Source organism: Hippoglossus hippoglossus, chromosome 16, assembly GCF_009819705.1.
Source record: "Hippoglossus hippoglossus isolate fHipHip1 chromosome 16, fHipHip1.pri, whole genome shotgun sequence".
NCBI classification, from domain to species: Eukaryota; Metazoa; Chordata; class Actinopteri; order Pleuronectiformes; family Pleuronectidae; genus Hippoglossus; species Hippoglossus hippoglossus.
Genome location: NC_047166.1, coordinates 19,724,411 through 19,740,090, shown reverse-complemented (window position 1 = coordinate 19,740,090; position 15,680 = coordinate 19,724,411). Strand labels below are relative to the sequence as shown.

Below are 15,680 nucleotides of genomic sequence, written 5' to 3'. Positions count from 1 at the left end.
AACTTTCTCTCTCTTGTCATTTTCTCCTCTTTCTCACCGTGGCGAGGTGCCGCCACCTTTTTCAACTTTTTGGGTCCCCCACAGACTCCTGTCATTGTGACCTCATGACATTCAGCAGTGACAAGAATTCAGCAGTTTCAGGCTCCAGCTGCAGAATGCATTAAGCAGAAACACTTGAGCCAGTTAGAACACTGCAGTGAACCAAGCAAGTCAGGAATGTTGCTTTTTTACAAAAATGCTTTTGTAGAGACAGTATCTAATGTCAGGCACATAACACGTGTGCGTTCAAAAAAAGAATCATTCTAAAATAACACTTATGATATCAATTACCTACTGATCAAATGTTTTGTACAATCTGCTGCAAAATCCATAATACTTCCATGTTGGTTATTGCAGTATTGCAATATAGTTGAGGAGCCAACTCTAAATGATCCTGTGTTTTCATTTGTGTTACCATACAATGACAGAATGAAGGGGAACAATATATCTACAGTAAACAGTACATGGTGTAATAGATGATGCAGCTCCAATGCTTTCTGCAAATTGATAAAAACCATGGCTAAGACAGGAAAACATATATACTGTGGACACGCACGCACACATATCCTTGGGCTACCGATACAAGTAGTGCTGAACTAAATCAATGCACAAAAATGTATCTACAAAACTGTGTTGGTGCTTTGCTCAAAGAAATAGTTTTTGAAACCTACTGGGATCTCTGCATAAAACAGGGGAATCGCTAACACCTAACAGCACCTCTATTGCTCTTTGCTGAGACATATCTTGCTTGTTAAGAAAACAAATGTCAAAACAATATTTCAGTTTTATAGTAGGAGGAATGCATTACTATCTTCATTCCAGGTCCTATTCTGTTGTTGAGTGGTGAGGCCTGATCACATCATTCTGCATTCTGTTTTATCCCAGATGTGTTGTCTGGGCTGTACACTACATATACTGGAGTTATCTTGACACAAAACCGAACTGTTTCCACAAAGCTGGAGGAACAAAACAGACTTGCATGCTGCATCATTTAAATTGTATTCAAATGATAGTATGTGGACTGAAGCAAATCATTTTGACAGGGGTTTCCTCATACTTTAGGCCATGTGATGTATTTCAGTGTGGCAGTGGGTTGGGGTGTTTAAATATTTTTTTGTGTATGTGTATTCTTAACAGGCACATTTTTAATTCAGTTTCTACATTTGTTCCTGGCCTGCCGCTGTATGTTCATCTGTATGTAACCTGTTTAGCTAGAGTCTTAGTCTTGTGCTCAAAATACAGTACATCCGGGCAGCTGTGCATTGTCTCTCTGCCCTGTCTCACTTCTTACCCCCCGATGGATCCCCCATTCAGCCCAGTGGCCTGTATACTGTGTGTGTGTGTGTGTGCGTGCGTGCGTGCGGTGTGGTGTGTGTGTATTCGGCCTCTACTTCCATCTGCTGGCAGAGCCATTTGTGTGTTACATTGAATAATGAATGACCTACAGGCTTTTCCCCCCACTGTACCACTCTTGCACACATTAAACTGTGTGTGTGTGTGTGTGTGTGTGTGTGTGTGTGTGTGTGTGTGTGTGTGTGTGTGTGTGTGTGTGTGTGTGTGTGTGTGTGTGTGTGTGTGTGTGTGTGTCATGGTTTGAACTGTTCATTGTCTGCTGTGGATTGGAAATCAGCTCTTGTTCGGATCCAATCTGAGACATTTTATTGAGGATTTCACACCTTCCTGCCTCGGCTGAACACAACAGCTATAGTGTGGTTCCTGTGGCAACAAGCCTGTCAGTCAAGGTCATCCATGACAGAGAGAAAGAAGGAGAGAGGCAAAAAAAAAAAAAACAGGGGTTAGAGTGAATGTGAGAGAGATTGTGAACAAAGGAGAAGTCTCCTGTGTCTAATGACTTGTATGCTGAGTGGCAGATGACTTGGGAGGCAAGCCTGATGATGCAGATGAGCTGAGGAAACAGGTCAAGTAGTTGTACTCAATTAACATATACATTCATATATACAATAACTCCTGCAGTCGTATAACCTGTCCTAGTCTAACCTCTGTTGTTGTACTGTAGGAATTAGTGCTGGGAACACAGCACACTACGACAACATGCAATCATCTAAGAATTAGTTTGTATTTACTGCAAATGAAAAAATGGAAATAGGTCAGAAAACACGGGCTTCCTACCGAAGATAAGATGTACCTATAAATAAAACCTGGGTTGGTCTATCTACTGTACAGGTCGCATTCACTCATTCACACAGCACATTTCTATCACACACCATTCATACAGTATTGGCACAGCTGGGGATCAAACCAGATGCCCAGATGAGGATAGTAAAACTGCTTTCAGACATGAACTGAGCTCCGGAGTATTTTCTCCGGAGAAGGTGCATGCGTGAACGCAAATGTCAGAGTGAGAAGCTCCACAGTTTCTGCGGACTGGCCTCCTAAGTCCGTAGAGTCGATATGTGAAAACATCCGGGGATCCCACACTGGATTCACCGTGAGTGAGTGCGGGGTTGAAAAAGAAAGAAAACAAATACCTCCGTGTAAAAAAGTGGTGACATACACGTAGAAGACACAGACGAAGATGTCTAGAGAGCTTGTGGTGATAAGATAACACGGGTGTCTGTGCTTTGTCAAGAAAGTCACGTGATCTCCGATGCAGAGTTAATACGTCACTTCCTTCCTCTGCCTGCTGCACCCTTCTGCTCCACCTCTTGCTTGAATAATGCGGAGGATTTGTTGCTGTTGTGAGCGCGTCCATGCAGAGAACCTCCCATTGTGTTGTGCATATGTGAAAGACAAACTGCGGCTAAACTCCTTAACCAATTCTCCGGATTTTATCCGTAGGTCATGTCTGAAAAAAAAAAAAAAGAGACTTAAGAGTGGGCTTATACTCATACTACATCAAATATGCAGAACAGTAAATTCCACTGTTCTCTTTAAATGTATTTTGACACTGCTGTAAATTTGCAAACACAAGGGAGGGACCCAAAAGCTTACATCACACCATGAGGTTGAAGGGACTGAGCTCATTCAGTTATACAACATAATCAACAGAAGCAAATGTGAGTAAAAGTGAATGGGTCTGAATTCTTTCTGAATGCAACAATAAAACAAGTACACGTATGACTTTAGTGCTTCAGTCACTCTCTGATGATGTGGATACAGAAAAGCACAATGCAGCAGCTTAGACATTACTACAGCCAATATAAAAAAAATGAAATAAGGAAGACAGGAGGGGGCCCTCCCACACAGGAGTGCACTCCTGCTGAGGAGCTGGTCCTCTGCAATAATGAGAGTCACTTATGTAAAGACTGTTAGGGAAGCCAAAAGGGTTCCCAGGTCTATGAGCACTGTGCCCTATCAGAGACCCTCCACACCATCTTCCTCGAATGGTGACACCATGTTCCAACTGACTGGTCAGTAGGTGGTGCTCTGAGACATGTTGATCTGTTATCTCAAACATAATCTGCCCTGGAGCAGGTTAGGTGCTCAACACGAGTTACCATGGCGACTGGTAGGTAATAAACCACCAAGTTACCTCACTTACCACAAATCCTGTCTCATAGTACAGGCCTCGGGTGGATGATAATCAATAATCAGTATTCTAATCAGATAATGTATGACAAGATAAATAGAATTTCAGTAGCCTGATCACATTATTAATGCATATGTGCCATATGCCAGTAATTTAATATGCAATTGTTCAATAGAATAATAATCAAGCCTTTGTCCATATTGTCTTCTGAATAAATGGCTGTTGTATTAAAGCACCAAACACTGTATTGAAAACAGAAGCAGAGTGGATATAATAACAGAAATCTCAGAAGGATTTTCTGTGAACTATTATGTATCTCAGAGCTGCAGTAATGGAACATGAATAAAGTAAGCTGCACTCTCAGCAATGCTGTGAAAGAGTCCAGTGCAGTTAGTGTGAATCTGAAGTTAATTTGGGTTAAGTAGCCTACATTTCCTGAGTAGATTATGTCTGTTTGCTATAATCTGTGTTGTGAAGACAAAGTGGGAAGCCTGATGTGCTTCTCATTGAAGTCCATATGAATTCCTAAAAAAAACAATTCTATCAGCCTGTAAATGTATTCTCTCTCATATCAAAGCGATATTTGTATGCCTTTATGTTATATGGCACCATGGTTTTGGGTTGTCTGTCCGTCCCTCCCCTTCTTGTGAAGCAAACTTTTTGAGGGAATTTCTCCAATTTTAGCACAAACATTCACACGGACTCAATGATGAACTGATGCCTAAGTTTAAACATTTTAACTTAGGCATTGGATGGAGAGCTGGAGGAGATGGCGTAGTGAGCTTGGTTTCGCCCGGTTTCTGTTGGCAGAGACACAGAGAGGAGTAGTAAATTACTGACAGAGCATATATAAATTTTTAATGTCCAAACATGTATGAAAAGACCCAAAATGAACACTGTAAGTGGACCCAGTGGAGCTGGGTATGGGTCCCTGTGTCCGTGCCCTGGGCTTGGTACAACCATCCCCTCCCCAGTCTGACGGCTCAGTACCCCCCCCTGCCTACTTTCCGGCAAGGAAAAACCCTGCATGTGCACTCCTGTAACTTTCACCAGCAAAAAAGGAGAAAAAAAAGTTGTGGCGATGACGGTTATGAGCTCAATCATATGGCAGGCATCACATGACCGCGGTATTGCAGTAATGTGGTGACCATCACATTCTGCATCCCTCTGCAGTTCATTTTCAATATATGTCATTGCCGTGTTGTACTTTTAGATGTAAGCCAGCAGAGCTGCAGACTGACATGCCACTGATGTATGATGACTAAACACATTAAGCTGTTCTCCAGACTCTCCCTGCGAACTTTCTCTACGTATACAATGAAGAAATCTTTTCACCCTGACCTGGTTTGGAAAGGTAACCTGCAGGAAAACCTCCTCTGCCTTGTGTGATGAGACCAGACCCAAACATTTGAGTGAGTCGGAAGTGGATAAAATATTTTTATAACTCTAACTGTCACAATCATGAATGTTTTAGTGGCATCAAGTTTTAATGAAAGCTAATAAAAAAGTTCATATTTACAATAACAGAGAAAAATGGCATCTCATGTGTGATGTGATGCAATAGTTATTTGCCTTAGAAAATACTTCTTCTATTGCGTTTTTACTGTAAAGCTTTAGTAGCCAACAAAATATTTCCAACAGTGGTTTAAATATTCTGCAGAGAGACCTTATATGTATCCGATGATCCTGGTTGTCTTAATGGACCACTTATGATTCCGTTCCTATATGCTGCAGTATATTTGCTGTACATCAAAGTATTGAATTTCTTTTGGAGCTGCTCCGAAGTCAGGAGCGAGCTGCTGAAGAGATGCGGCTCTCTCCTGCCCTGTTTGAAGAAAAAAAAACACATTCTTAATGACAGCAAAAAACATGGCATTATTCCAAAGGGAGGTTTTGAATGACGATGGGGGTTTAATGAAAATGTTTGGGTGTATGTATCCCTCTCATCTCCTCTCGTCTTGTCTGGGGGCATCTTAAGGAAACAGCCCAATGTGTGCCCAGAATCCCACATTCTCACCTTTCATCCACCGCAGCTCATTTTCACTGAGCCCAGCTCACATTCACATACATTCATGCCGTGCTTGCCTCGCTGTAGCCTCAGCTGCTAGCCATCTCTGCTGCAGACACTGTTTGCTTCCTTAAACTCCTCTGGGCTGTACCACTCCGGCAGAGCAGGGGTCCTTGAGGGTTTCAGGATGTCACGGCGGGCGGACTTTTTCTCTCGCATCAGCTGCAGCGCACCCATTCTTTACCCTCCGTGCCCTCACCCCCGCCCCCCCCCCTTGTCCCTCACGAGCCACGAGTTCACAGTCTCTCAGGGCTGTCGGCCAGAAACAACACAAGCCTCCTAATACCCTCCGCCGCCTCGGATTTCACTCCCCCTCTGCTTATAGTACAATCTCATCATTTCCAGCTTGCAAAGGGGAGCGGAAGAGAGAGAGAGGGAGAGAGGGAGAGAGAGGCAGAGAGAGAGAGAGAGAAAGAGAGAGAGAGGGAGGGAGGGAGATGTTTTGAGCAGGTTTGCAGGGAGAGAGCTTGGCTTGAATGCTTTCTGTCTGCTCTTTAGAGACATCCAGGTGTGCTGTTTTCTTCCTGGAAGGTAAGAGGGAGACTGAGATTGCTGCTCGTTTTATTCTTCATCCCTTGTCATTACTCCCCTATCCCCGTCTTCTCTTGCTTTGGATGCATTGCTTCTCTGAGTGCGAGTGTGAGTGTGTGTGTGTGTGTGTGTCGTTGAGCATGAATAGTGCTCCCCAGACATACCACTCACACACACACACACACACACTTACTGTACGAGGCGATGTGCAGACATCTCAGCTCATGTGCATTTATAGAGCAGATATGGGTTGTCGTTATGTGTGTACTGTGCGTGTACAAGTGTCTGGTGTTTTTGTTTTGGGGGTGTCGGGGTGTGATGATGAGTTCTATGCTAGCATGACAGCTTTAAAGTGGATGTGCCACCTGAGTCCTAGTGCATCTCGATGGGGAGGAGGTGATGACTGACTCCCGGGTCTGCTCCGTGCCCAGAAGGACGGAGCGTGGGTACTGGAGGGAGGACGAGGTGTAGAGAGACAGGGACAGGCCAATTACCATCTGTGGCTACGCTTTGTTGACGCGTAGTGAGGCTTTCTGCAGGGCCATATGCAGCTCCTTGGGAAGACAGCAGGCCAGAAGAGAGGAAGAACAAGGAAGGAGGACTGAAACAGGAGGAGTGGAGTTGCAGGGTGTCATGTGTTTGAGAGAGCAGGAGTGTTGTCAGGATACAGGGCCAAGTCTTAAGTGTAACAAAGAAGTGACAAAGGATGTCTTCGCCTGAGCTTCAGATCCCAAGGTTGCTTCAATACAAGCATTAAACAAGCGATAACCACATTACTTCCTCTTTGAGATTGTTTATTTGGTCTCACAGTTGTATTATCATGTTTCAGGTTGCTACCATTGTAGCCTGGTACTGAGTTTATTTGGGACAGATGGTATTTCCAATGGGCTGTACAACAGATTTGAGTTTTTAGCCTCAAGTGTTCAGTAGACTTCGAAAGGAACAACCATGCTTATACCTGTTGTCAACACTGGAAGGCAGGACTAAAAGTCTGCTGTCATAGCCACCTCCTGGCGGCCTGACATGATGAACAGTACAAATTGGAATAAGAAAGAGTGCATTCTCTGAGACAATCTCCCCTGGAAGGCATGCACGATGCTGCAGCGGTGAAAACACTGCTTAGTGTTGAGGGCTGCACAAACATTATGTTACTTGAAGTTTGTTGAAGCCTGAATGAAAGATGTAGGAGAGGAAGTCAAAAATATGTGTTGCAAAAAAAAAAAATCAAAATGGCATGCAAATGGGCAGGGCCTATATCATTCTCTTTTGCATCATCTTTTGAAGCCACAGACACGAGACTACTAGGCCTAACGGATGCTGTTAGCCAAATCAAAACTGTCGGCTCATTTCTCAACACATGCTGCCGCTATTGCTACCAGTCTTGTAGCTTTTTAATTTTTTTTGATATTCGTCATATTTGATCATGTATTGCTTAATGAAAACCACTAAGAAATATATAAAATCAGTCATTATAGATATCAGCACCTAAAGTCAGTATATATCTCTTCTACACTATTTAAATTTGAAACCAATGCTCTGGCTATATGTCTCATTGCTTTATAACAATTGACCTGTTCGATTTGCAAGAACTTTTCCAGAAGCCAAGGGACCTGGGTACCAAAAAGTCTCTGGTACCAAAAAAGTTCTGTGCTCTGGGGATGATGCTCTCTGATGGTGTGGGAACTACTGGACAGGATTTGTGCTGTTCAAAAACTAAAACTGTGGATGCTACAGCTTTATTTTAGTACAATTAGTATCGATGCTCAGACATTGCTTTTAGTGTTTATTAATGTTTAAAACATTGATACTTGATGTTTGACTATAGTCCCCTTTATCTGTTTACAACCGTTTGTTATGGGTCACAAGGAGCAGTCCATCCAAACTGGTTAGGAGCCACTCATCTACCCAGAGCTGAATTTCAAGTGGCCAAGTTCAGACAGTTCCAGTGGATGTTTTCCAGACAATTACCACATTGTGAAACCCGAGCTCTGGGATGTAGAATGGATTCGTAAGGCTCAGTACAAGCAGGAAATAGTTAAAAGCACTGGTCTGTGCTCTGTATTTGAACCACTACTTTGTTTTTATCTGGCCCTTCATGCCATGCACCCTCTGAGCATGCTTTACTCATTTCATATTGAGGTTACAACCAAAATACATGCAGACGAGCTTCGGTGCAGCATGTGCTGGCTTCTGGAAGGATCGCTCCAGTGCAACACCTGCACACAGGCCTCTGACAGCAATGCTTTTATTCAGATTCCCCAGAGATTCAGTGGGGGGCACGTGATGTGATTCATATCAAGTGGCTACAAAATGAAGGTGTTTGCTTAAGTGGCACTCGTGTTAATGAGTCGGCAGTGGCCTATTACACATGACAACCAGCTCCAGTTACTGCTGTAGTGTTATGCTGATTTCACGAGGACTGCAAAATGTGCTTTAATTATTAGCTGTGCTTGTGCCATTACTCTGTGAAAAGACCTGTCAGAGGGTGAACAGCTTTGGTCCAGGTTGAATTATCTCAACAACAGATGGATGAATTGTGATGAAATTTAGTTCACATATTAATGGTCCCCAGAGGATTAAACCATTTGACTTTGGTGGTTCTGTGACATTTCATCTAGTGCCACCAGTTGGTCACAAAGTATTTAAATAGTGGCATTGAGGCAAAATTCCCTCTCGTCACATTCATCCCTCCCCATATTCCTACACCCTACATTTAGAATTATAACCACTTCAGTTTGTTCAGTTTACCAGCAAATACAAAAACAACTAATGGCTGCAGCTGTCCTTTGTGTTATGTGCTAATGTTAACATGTTAACACATAAACATTGAATTCAATGTCAATTAAATATAAGAACTGCAACTTTAATCAAAGTCTATTTGGAATATGTGTGAATATGGTCTATATAGAACAGCGGACTGTGATACTAAAAATCGATTTATTTGCTGACTTTTTATTTTTATTTCTAACACCCAACAAAAGCAAATTAAATCAAATTAGTCTCTGTGGTTTTCCCTGCTGGACCACCAGAGTAGTACATGGATGGCATTCTGAAAGAAATACAGTGATGCTGAAAGTGTAAAGTTCAATATTATAACTTTGAAAAAAAAGCACAGCCTCATATCAGAATTGCTGTAATGTAATGAGAACTGATTTTGATACTTTTCCAGCCTAATGGTGTGCCGAGAATCTATAATGAATCCTCAGAGTAGTATTCGTCGTATGGGAGACAGGATTAGAAAATTGCCACCAGCACTTTTGCATTATAGCAGAGTGAAAGATTGCTCTGCTTCGGGATGTATTTTCACTGTACGTCTGGGCTCCTGGCTCAGGTTTCACAGTCCTATACGTGACAGTGGTGTTGAAGATGAGCAAGGGTGGAGGTAAGGAGAGTAGTCGGTGAGATCAAGTCTGTCCACAGCATTCTCCTGAGTGGCTGTGTCCTCCCCTGAAGTCGAAACTGCTGGGAAGCCGGCCAGTTTAATCATCTATACGCCTGTGTTTTTTAGTCTCTAGCATCTCAATCAAAAGCAATGGCCAGTTGTACTAATGAGGAGGTTGAATGTGTGACCAAACACCTCATCCTTCAAGAACGTGGCTGGACCTCAGAAACCTCCTTCAGTAGTTTCCTCAGAGTGAAGACACTGTATAGAACTGTCATTGACTTTCAACTATGAAACTAGTTTGAGCTTAGAGGTACATATACTTGTCGAGGTAGTGATCACAAAGCAAAGGCAGCCTGTAGTGTCATGGTGATACAGTATATTACAGTTTAACAGAGCTCAACTTGGAATGTGTAAAATTTAATTTCACCTCTGGGATCAACCGGGCTTTAGCTTTTGCTGAGTGTGCAGGTGTAAAAGTGGAGGCCCATCACGAGAGCGCACACAGCTAAAGAGGAAGCTACCAGTGTTGTGCTGAGTTAACAGTGGCTGACAACACTGTCGGCTACCGGGCAGAAGGGACACAGGGATTTGCTAACTGACCTACGACCAGGGACGCTAACTTTATGTCTCTGTGATTAAAAGAAACAAACAGTGATGTGCAGTGATGTATCGGGCTATTAACTAATCTTGTTCTGTCAGGACACCAACAGTAGATGCTTAGTCATTAGGAATGCATGAAAAATGCAAGCAGCGTGCAGGAGGGAGATGATATTAACACTCTCTGAATCATTATGTAATTTCTCTCTGTTGTAGGTTACACACGTGTGTGTGTGTGTGTGTGTGTGTGTGTGTTTGTCTGCTTGATTCTGTGTTTCTTTCCTCTAGTGTGTTTTATAGTTTTTTTTGTGGTTCTGCAGAGTTGGAAAAGCCCAAAGTCAGCAGTAAAGTCAGCTCCTCTCCCCGACAGAAAGCACAAGCTCCCGAGACACCACTCCACTTCTCTGTCTTAGTAATATCAAGTGCACCAGTCTCCACATGCATATCACAAACATATCAATGATACAACCAGCTTCGGAATTAGAGATTAATAATGTCTCAATTTCAAGAAATCACCAAGTACCAGCAGTGTGATGCAGTTCATTCTTGAGAGTTGTGTTTGAGACTGAACCATAAATTGTTCAGTAAACAGTCATTTCTATGCTAATTCAATAAGGTTGAGTTGAAAATATTGTATAGACCTGTATATATATTTTTTTGGGGGGGCCGGTTGTGCTTTTTGTGCAGTGGTGAGGTACTTCACATACTGATGTAATGAAAAGCCTCTTATCTTGGGGATATCGGGATATTAGCTGTGGAATATTTTATTTCATCCCCGTAATTAAGAGTCTCATCCAATATCCTAAGGATGATATTCAAAAGGATACAGAGACACAGCAGAAAAATTGCAAAGTGCAGTTAGATATTTTGTTTTGCTGGTACACCCACTGAAAGTGACTTGCAGAGAGAAGTCACTTTGGCTTTGAATGGAGTCCAAGATAATTCAAGGATATGGGACATTTTGTACGAAGGTGTGCCAAAAAATAAATTATGATATTCCATTACAAAATGGATGAAAACTCACAAATTCATAATTTATGTTTCTGTGTGGAGACACAAGTTGTCATCACAAACAGTCGTGATATGTCGCTTCCCAAACCCATATCTCAAGGTTTGGGAACTGGTAAATGAGTTAGGTTGACCAGGTATGTTGAACTGTGTCCAATATATCGAACTGTGTCCAGTGTATAGAACTAATTATATAGATGTTCTGTATGTGCAAGGAAATTTGGTGAAATGCTGATAATGATTTTTTTAAGAAGAAGAATTCTTCATAGTCACTTTTACACACAGAGTTGGAAAGTTTGGTGCTTTGCTCAGCGGGACATTAGCTGTTGATTTTTGGGAGAGGGAAACGTGTCGTTTACTAACTTCCTCCACCTCATTTCAAACCTGAAACCTTTGGTCCCAAGCCCAAAGTGTCCAAAATGCAATCCTCATTGTCATGCAATTGATGGGTGGAAATACAGTTTCTCAACCATGTTGGAACATGTAGCAGCCAGAGGTCGGGGACCAAAGCAGAGCTAAAAGGAGTGTGAATATGTGGCCTTATTAATTTGACCCATGGTTCCAAATTAATGATAATGTTGCCGTCCACCACATGAAGTTAAATTATTCCTACTCAACATGCCTGATCCTTATTTTCTCCTTGATGTGGAATGTGATTAGCAGTGTGTCAGTCATGTAGACCGCACCGTGATATAATTCTTTCTGAAACGTCACTATTCTAACATGTCAGCTTAACCCTCGGATCAGATCTTCTGTTAAAGGCAGTCATTGTTGTACCAGGCCATCACTCTGTTCACCCATCTGTGGTTCACATCTCTGTCAGAAGGCCTGACCGAAGCATCACACAAAAAGCTGCAGTGTTTGAGCAAGCACCAGCTATTTTTAGCAAGACATACACACAGCTTTATCTGTGTATTGTAGAACACTGAAACAAAGGCTTGTGCGCTCCAGACAGTGAGGTTTGAAGGAGAGGAGGATCAGGCATCTCTACTCTAGTGTGTCGTCTCACAATCGTTTTGAGCCCAGGATGATGAGCCCAGGCAAGCTGATAGCCCTGCTCTGTCTCTGTAAAATGGAAATGCGTTCACACAGGGTGCAAGCCCTGAATGAGGCCAAGTTAACATGGCTGAGAGCCTTGAGTAAGCAGAGCACATAAGTAGGCTCCATGGTTGATTGGTCTTTTATGGCCTCTGTGGTTCTTGTCATCGTTCAAGCTAATGTCATCAGTAAGTACTTCTCTGGACATAGTTGCATTAGCTTGGGCCTGCCCACTGTGTTCCTCTTCCATTATTGTATGACAACCCTAAGATAAGATTAATCCTTAATGATCCCTTTGGGGCAAAAGGGTCACTGCTCCAGCACAGAATAAATTAGAGATAGGGAAACAATGCCATGTATCACATTTTGTTTATATGTGTACATGTGTGCATTGGTGGTGGGAGAGGTAGTGATTAAAGAGGCCGTCCTTCAACCAGAATCGATATGGTGTAATTGCGTCTCGGCTGTCTTGGTGGGGCGTTCCCATCCTGGCAACAGAGGAAAACAGATGTAGCAGAGCACCTGCTTCCTCCCACAAATCACTTGGCCTTCCCATAATCCATGCCCTGGACTGACTTTTTGCCTCCACTTATTTTAATGTAATGTTTATAGCCTATATTGTGTATTGCGTACATTATCCTGAGGCTCTTTAGATAAGTTGTGTCTCAATCTGCTGAACTGCGATGAGACGGTCTGGTCTTCTTATTGCATCACCAGCATCTCCCGCTCTTACAGGCGTCGTCTAGCAGCAGAGCTACGAGTGAAAAAGTTCTTTTGTTGATTAAAAAAGTTGAAAATATGTTTGTTTTTAATGTGTGTACCAGGAGCTGTTCGGTTTAGTACTTACATTTAAAAACTAATTCTTTTGATGTTTTCGCCTCAGTTTTTGCCGCCATTACCTCTTTGAAAAACAGTATGTCACTGAAGCGCAATGAATCATGGGATATGTTTTGCTAGGAAGGATCCACCATTAACATTTGTCGTCCCCATTTGGCGGAGCCTTCGAATTGGTACAGTCTAGTCGCATCGCTGTGACTAACTTGGTCTTCATATGCAGCCTCAGAAGGATGCAGCCCCTGAAATGAGACACAGCTATAGTAAGGTTGAGACCTTACAATTTTTTAGAGAATCCCATCAGTTCCCCAAACAAGAAAAAACTGACAGTGGAGACAAACCTCCACGAGAACCAGTCTCAGGTGGGAGGGGGGGGGGGGGGGGGCATCTGCCCCGGCCTGTACTTCTTATTCTACTCTTGGAGACCCAGAAGTAAGCCTCTTGAGAGTGAGGTGCTTGGTTTGGATAATAGGGTTCAACGAGCTCTTTAAGATACAAAGGAGCCTGATCATTAACGCAGCACTCACACGTTATCCCTCATGCAAACAGGCGCTTGTAACCAAGCTCAGGTGTGTTTTAGAACAATAATGAATACCAACAATGAAGCTGACAGGGGTATCGTCTTCCAAAGACAGCACGGAGGCTGTTATTAAGAAAAAGCCACAGAACAGAGGACCAAAACAAACCAATATAATTATTTTCTACTTCGTAATGGTGTTACTGTCATTTACAATGAATAAATAGCTTAATAAAATAAAATAAAGAGAAAGCCCCAGCCACGCCACAAGCAGTGAACTTTATTGGAAACCTGACACTCAGAGCAGGATGTCCTGGCACTCTATCCAGGTTAAATCATTTACAGCGGAAATGTGACTATCATGTGCTGGACAACAGTTGAAGTAGGATATTAAAAATCCTCACATAACTAAAAGAAGTTATACATGGTATACAATCAGCCCATTACAACATTCTTCATTTGAAATCTCAATTGAGTTAAGTTAAAATAATATTATGAGCTAAACGTACATATCAGAATATATATTAAGAAATCATTGTTACTGATGCATTAATGTGTGAACAACAAATTAATGTTGTCAAGGTGGAGATTAATTCTAAATATGTACACACTGTTGAGCTGTTTAACCTGTAACAATGTGTCATAGTAAAAGCTTATAATATTATTTTTATGTAAATGTCAGCGAAATAACAAGTACATGTCCACTTCGGTGTTGTTGTGTTCAAAATAAATATAAATCTATCTTCTTCTACTTCTGTCTACATCTTCCAGTACTGAAATGTAGTGGTGTAGAAGTAGGAATTAAGATAAAATGGACACACATATGAAATAAATAATAGAGGAAATAATTTGACTTAACAGTAGGCTACTAGTAAGTATACTTTATGTTCCACCCCTGCAGCTGACTTTCTATCATGTCTACCATTAACAGTTGTGTGGTTGCTTGATACGAAACACACAAAAACTTGTTGTTAATTTTCTAAAATGTAGATCCAGTCAATACCACAACTGGCCACTCTTCATACAATAAGCAAAGACTTTAATTTCCAGTATATCAGTTTAACATCACCATCATCATCATCATCATCATCATCATCACTATCAAAAACTCTTATAAAAACTTAACATTGTCACAGAGAAAGAATTCTGTGCTCCATTTGGTCTATTGAAACCTGGCCCAAGTTAAATACCATGCAAGCCCACTGCAAGATGACTCCTCCTTGTGTATTAGGGTAATTAGAAGTTCTTCCTGCAGGGGAGTTTAGGCCTAAATATTTAATCTGACGGGAGCCGTGGCAAAACATGTCATGCCGCCTGCGTCTTTTGTGCTCAATGCACACAGTCCATGGCGGAGGAGCGGCGGGCAAGGTGCTTTGTGCTGGAGAGTAGATGTGGAGTGTGGAGTGTGGAGTGCTGTGTGTATGTATGTGTGTGTGTGTGTTTGTGTGTGTGCCCGGTGGGCTTGTAGGAGACAATCGTATGGATGGGTAGATGTGTGTCAGAGATATGGTGGGATTTTGTGAATGCACAGTATGGAAGCAGCACCAGCAGCAGTCAGTGGTGTGTGTGGAGCAGAGCCGAGTGAGACTGGAGCTGTTTTGATCAGAGAAAAGAGAGATGGAGATAAAAAAGACTCTCATCTTAGCAGAAAGGTAGCAGCAATGCTCTGCAGGGAGGGAACAGACCAAGGCTGACAGAGAGATGAAACACAGGCGGCATCCAGAAGACAGGGGCACAGTAAATTTTTGGCTGAACGCTGGTAATCGCAGATGGATTTTTTTTTTCTTTTCTTTAATGCTCATTTTTATCTTCTCTCTCCCTCTCTTCTCTCCCTGTCGTCTTCCTTTTTTGACAGATATGTGTCACAAAGATGTCCACACGCAGCTGCCAGGGAACAGACTCGGTCATCAAGCCCCTGGACACCATCCCTGAGGACAAGAAGGTGAGAGTTCAGCGCACGCAGAGCGGCTTCGACCCGTTCGAGAAGCCTGCCAGTCAGGTGAAGAGGGTCCACTCCGAGAACAATGCCTGCATCAGCGCCAAGAGTTCCTCTAGCGGCAAGGAGTCCCCCAAACTGCGCCGACACTCCAGCCCCAGTTCTGTAAGTGCAACTTTACAGAATCATATACAGGACAGTGTTTCTAAGTGGCCTCGAAAGTCAACAAATTCAGCA

General features: G+C 42.5%; 1 protein-coding gene across 2 annotated transcripts in view; it reads left to right on the top strand.

The window, feature by feature from the left end:
* Window positions 1-15,680, top strand: part of cdk14 (cyclin-dependent kinase 14) — a 147,792-nt gene that overhangs the window by 32,015 nt on the left and 100,097 nt on the right. The window contains exons 1-2 of one of the 2 annotated variants that reach the window (XM_034609819.1): window positions 5,970-6,128; window positions 15,363-15,608. In XM_034609819.1, coding sequence (XP_034465710.1) covers window positions 15,378-15,608 — 231 coding nt within the window. In that variant the 5' untranslated portion in view covers window positions 5,970-6,128; window positions 15,363-15,377. Of the gene's footprint in view, window positions 1-5,969; window positions 6,129-15,362; window positions 15,609-15,680 lie in introns of those variants that run through there. The other variant, XM_034609818.1, reaches the window with a different exon arrangement.